This window comes from Chiloscyllium plagiosum, chromosome 3 (assembly GCF_004010195.1).
Source record: "Chiloscyllium plagiosum isolate BGI_BamShark_2017 chromosome 3, ASM401019v2, whole genome shotgun sequence".
NCBI lineage: Eukaryota > Metazoa > Chordata > Chondrichthyes > Orectolobiformes > Hemiscylliidae > Chiloscyllium > Chiloscyllium plagiosum.
Genome location: NC_057712.1, coordinates 68341431 through 68347264, shown reverse-complemented (window position 1 = coordinate 68347264; position 5834 = coordinate 68341431). Strand labels below are relative to the sequence as shown.

The 5834-nt window shown below is 42.0% G+C and overlaps 1 protein-coding gene across 1 annotated transcript; it reads right to left on the bottom strand.

Moving 5' to 3' along the window:
* Window positions 1–2405: 2405 nt before the first annotated feature.
* Window positions 2406–3682, bottom strand: si:dkey-29b11.3 (actin-binding Rho-activating protein-like). The gene has a single exon (XM_043687484.1). It carries the CDS (start codon window positions 3249–3251, stop codon window positions 2796–2798), a length of 456 nt encoding a protein of 151 aa, XP_043543419.1. The 5' UTR covers window positions 3252–3682; the 3' UTR covers window positions 2406–2795.
* Window positions 3683–5834: the final 2152 nt, after the last annotated feature.

The following is a 5834-nucleotide window of genomic DNA, read 5'->3' as shown; positions in this document are numbered from 1 at the left end:
GGAAAGAATGGAAGATACATGATCAATGCTGTGAGCTAAACACCCATCACCATGAGGGAAGCCACATCATCTTTCTGCTGTATAAACAGCAGGAATTGTCTCTTACATTGCAGTTCGATAGTTCAGAAGATTTAAATTCCAAGATAAAAAGTTATGAAGATTAGGTGATCCTGCAGGCTGTTAACTGAATATAGTTCTGAGGCCTGGGTGTGTGACAGTGTGACTGGAACCTGACAAGAAAGGACACTGTTGAAGCATCAGGACTTATCTTCAGACTCGGGGATTAACAATCAGGCTGTATATGAATGATTTTAAGTTCATTCAAATCATATAGAGGTTTGAATCATGGTTTTGTTGGTTTAATCAACTGAAAAATTTAAGGTTAACCTAAAACGTTGCAAGTAATTTTTTATTTTACTTCTGGGGTCCAAGAATGATTTTAGTGAAGAAAGGAATGGAATCCCTTACACCACAGATGCTGCACAACCTATTGAGTGTTTTCAACATTTTCAGCTTTTGGTGTTGGTATCAGTTGAAGCAGACCTCATACAGTTACCATTCCAATTTCCTTCTGCAGTGCAAAGATATGCAGATTTGGTGGACTGGCAATGCTAAATTGCCCAAAGTGTCCAGGGATGTGCAGGCTATGTGGGTCAGCTACAGAAAATGCAAGGTTACTGGGAAAAGGGTGGGGTGGACAGGTGGGTCTGCATGGTCTGCTCTTCAGGTCAGTGTGGACTTGATGGGATGAATGGCCTGCTTCCACACTGTAGGAATTATATAATTCTAGCTTTGCAATAATTTCTATCTCAACTAAAATAATGGAAATTTAAGGAATAGTCCAATCAGCCCTTCATGGACTTCACACATTGTATCCTTCTGTAAGAAAAGGTTCGTGTCGTTACCATTATATTGTGAAAATGACTGCAAATTTTGGAAAAATATAAATGCAAAAGTCAGAAAGTTATCGATTTGAACCTGGGCCATTAGTATCCCTTCATAACTACTTAGTCATAGAGTTATAGAGATGTACAGCATGGAAACAGACCCTTTGGTCCAACTTGTCCTGCCGACCAGATTTCCCAAACCAATCTAGTCCCACCTGCCAGCACCTGGCCCACATCACTCCAAACCCTTCCTATTCCCATACCCATCCAGATGCTTTTTAAATGTTGCAATTGTACCAGCCTCCACCACATCCTCTGGCAGCTCATTCCATACATGTACTACCCTCTAGTGAAAAAGTTGCCCCTTAGATTTTTATATATCTTTCCCCTCTCACCCTAAACCTATACCTATACCCTCTAGTTCTGGACTCCCCATCCCAGGGAAAAGACTTTGCCTCTTTATCCTATCCATGCCCCTCATGATTTTATAAACCTCTATAAGGTCACCCCTCAGCCTCCGACGCTCCAAGGAAAACAGCCCTAGACTATTCAACCTCTCCCTATAGCTCAAATCCCCCAACCCTGGCAACATCCTTGTAAAATCTTTTCTGAACCCTTTCAAGTTTCACAATATCTTACCGATAGGTAGGAGACCAGAATTGCATGCAATATTCCAACACTGACCTAACCAATGTCCTGTACAGTTGCAACATGACCTCCCAACTCCTATACTCAACACTCTGACCAATTTGCTCTCAATAAGTAAACATGATTCAAATAGGCTGGGACTTTTTTTTTCACTGGAGTGTAGGAGGTTGAGCTGTAACTTTACAGAGGTTTATAAAATCATGAGGGGCATAGATAAGGTGACTAGCAAGGGTACTTTCCCTTGGGTAGGGGAGTTCAAAACAAAGGGGCATATTTTTAAGGTGAATTAAGCAATTTTTACAAACGACATGAGAGGCACCTTCTTTTACATAGAGAGTGGACCATGTGTGGAATGAACTGCCAGAGGAAGTGGTGAATGCAACAGTTAAAACATTTAAAAGACATTTGGATAAGAACATGAATAGGAAAGGTTTGGATGGATATAGGCTATATGCAGGCAAGTGGGACTAGTTGAATTTGGGGTGGGGAGGGGGGGGGGGGCGGGGAGATAAAGGGGGGGTGGGGTGGGGCTGGGGTGAAGTTGAGTAGGATGGCTATAGGTGGGAGGTGATTGTGATAGGTTGGTGGGAAGGGTGGAGCACATAGGTGGGAAGGAAGATGGACAGATCAGATGGGTCAAGGGGATAGTATCCAGTTGGGACAAGGTGGGGGCTGGGAAGATAGGGGAATTGGTGAAGTCCATGTTGAGGCCATGTGATTCTCAGATCCCTAGGTTCTTCTTCCAGGTGGCGGGTGGCTTTGATTTGTTGGTAGAGGAAGGCCAATGCAGGAGTAGGATTCCCACACTTTATTGGAAATTGTCACGTAGTCAGGATGGCTTTGTTTGGTTGTAAAAATAGTGGACCTCTATTGGTACAGTAAACCTTTATTGATTCTATACATTACTGCCGGCAGGTTTTGGCAAATCTTACAATACTTTCAAGGTCATTGACCCGAGACATTTACTGTTTCTTTTTCATAGATATTACCAAACCCACTGGGTGTTTCCAGCATTTTCCATTTCTATCTTAGCAGCATCCGCGTTAGTTTATTTGCATTGGAACATATATTCTGTACATAGTTGAAAATATTTGTTTCTTTTGCTACAAATCCACATTTCAGGTCATTAAATACAATCAGATTTTGATGTGTCGAGGTTTTTTTTTCAAAATAAGGCTTAAAATATGTGTAGCTTCACTGCAGTGCAACCACAATCAAAAAGTGCAACTTCACAAAGTCTAATTTCCCACAAATCTATCTTCACTCAAGCAGCGTGATGAGAGCGCGATCATCTCTTCCTTGCCAAAGCATTTCCCCTTCAAAATGAACCAGACCGTGTTTTCTCGCTCGTAGCAGGATTCCCACCACTTTATTGGAAATTGTCACGTAAGCATCAAACAATCTCCCGAAAGTTATGCAGATGTTCCCGCCTGGCCCGGCTTCTCCGTACCTTCTAATAACATAAAGCAACTCTTCGACTTCTTTCCCGATGTGGGTATGTGCATCTTTACCTCTCTGGTCTGTTTTGGATCCCTTTTTGGGACGCCCGTATTCTTCATCCCCTCTCTGCAACCGCAGAGTGACCGCGTGGGAGCCGCTGAAAGGATTGGACCTTTGGTACTGTCTGTGGTCGTCGGCCCATTCCTGCCACTTCTTCCTCAGGCTTGCATTTCCGTCCTGTCCTGGCATTTGGCGATTGCCTCCACTCGCTGCCATTTTTATTCCCGCACATTAGCAGGATCCCCTAATCCTGGGAGGTCATCGCAGCCATTTCTGACCCTATAACAAACAGCGGTCGATTCGCTTTTCATGACACTGTTCACTTGCAATGAAGATTTTTCTGGATGTTTTTCTCGTTAAAAGCCCACACCAAACTGCAGACTTGGACACCCTATTGGACGTCCTGCTGCATGTCACACTCGGCCGGGATCATTAGGATTGACGGTTTCATAAACCGACAGGAGAAACATTTCATCTGGACACCAATAGGGCTGAGCCGAGGGTGGGAGCGCCGCCTGTCCATCGGATAATGCAACTTGTTGCAATCTATCAATGTCACTAATACTAAATGATACTGTGTCACCCCCAACTTGTGGGTGAGATATTCACTGTTTCGTTTTTTTTTGTGTACTCCGAAGTGCTATTACGCACAATTGAGTGACCTTCTCACCACCAGAATCATCGTGACGTTCCTGTTTTTTTAAAAAAAGAAACCAATAACCACCACCAGTAAAAACAATGCAAGAGCAAATTACTGCAGATGCTGGAATCTGTACTGAAACCAAAAAAAATGCTAAAAATCACACAACACCAGGTTATAGTCCAACAGGTTTAATTGGAAGCACACTAGCTTTCGGAGCGACGCTCCTTCATCACGTGATAGTGGAGGGCTCGATCCTAACAGAATTTATAGCAAAAATTTAGTGTGATGTAACTGAAATTATACATTGAAAATTTGATTGTTAAGCCTTTCATCTGTTAAAATACAGTGATCTCACTTTTTAGATTAGAATCAATCTAAACATCAGGTCATAGACAGAGAACACAGGGGGCCAACACTTCAACATATTGTCTAGCTATCACCATTGTTAACAGCTAACCCGAGAATGCAACTTTTTTAAAAAAAGGTTTTGTGATTTACACATGAAAGAAGTGAAACTATCACTGTATTCTAAAAGATGAAAGGCTTAACAGACAATTAATTTTTCAATGTATAATTTCAGTTACATCACACTGTAAATTTTTGCTATAAATTCTGTGTTAGGATTGAGCCCTCCACTATCACCTGATAAAGGAGCGTCACTCTGAAGGCTAGTGTGCTTCCAATTAAACCTGTTGGACTATAACCTGGTGTTGTGTGATTTTTTAACTTTATACACCCCAGTCCAACACCGGCATCTCCAAATCTTGTTCAGTAAAACACTCTAAAACTCTTTGCTCTATTCACTTTTGAGTTAACTTGCAACAATTAAAATGCATCTGGAAGGGTATATGAATAGGAAGAGTTTGGAGGGATATGGGCCAGGTGCTGGCAGATGGGAGTAGATTGAATTGGGATATCTGGTCAGCATGGACAAGTTGGACTGAAGGGTCTGTTTCCATGCTGTACGTGTCTGTGACTCTATGACTCTAACACAACTATGCTCAAAGGTAAGTAAGATTCAGATAAGTTTATAACTAGTTAGAGTATTTACATTTATATAGTGCCTGCCATGACTTGAAGGACCTCCCAAAACTTTTAAATGCAATTATTATTATCTTGTAGGGCTGCAGACAAATTAGAAAACTTCCAGGGATTATTGTCAAAGATGAAATCAAAATAAGGATCAAACAGCTTGACAAACCTTAGTGAGTTATTTGAAGAGACAGATGGTTAAGAATGTTGAACTTTATTTACAGACTTTGAAAAGACATTCAGTAAAGAAACATTTACTCCTTTCCTAATATCACTGTTGGTGTACTTACCCATCTGATTCCAGCAGTTTAGGAAGATGGCTCACCATCACCTTATCAGGAGAGGAGAGTCAAGGGGCAGAGTTGAGTATGGTAACCATTACAAAAGAAAAAATGCTAGAAAGATAAGCTAAAAGGTCTAAAATTGATAAATCTCCTGGCCTGGATGGGCTACATCCCAGAGTTCTAAGGGAGGTGGCTGAAGAAATAGTGGAGGCGTTGGTTGTAATCTTTCAAAAATCACAGGAGTCAGGGAAAGTCCCAGATGATTGGAAAATCGCTGTTGTAACCCCCTTGTTCAAGAAAGGATCAAGACAAAAGATGGAAAATTATAGGCTGATTAGCCTAACCTTGGTTGTAGGTAAAATTCTAGATCCATCGTTAAGGATGAGATTTCTAAATTCTTGGAAGTGGAGGGTCGGATTACAACAAATCAGCATGGATTTAGTAAGGGGAGGTCATGCCTGTTAGAATTCTTTGAAGAGGTAACAAGTAGGTTAGACCAGGAAAGCCCTGTGGATGTTATCTACCTAGACTTCCTAAAGGCTTTTGATAAGGTGCCTCATGGGAGGCTGCTGAGTAAGGTGAGGACCCATGGTGTTCAAGGTGAGTTACTGGCACGGATTGAGGATTGGCTGTCTAACAGAAGGCAGAGAGTTGGGAGGAAAGGTTCTTTTTCGGAATGGCAGCTAGTGACAAGTGGTGTCCCGCAGGGTTCAGTGTTGGGGCCACAGCTGTTCACTTTATATATTAATGATCTGGATGAAGGAACTGGGGTCATTCTGGCAAAGTTCACCAATGATACGAAGTTAGGCGGACAGGCAGGTAGTACTGAGGAGGTGGGGA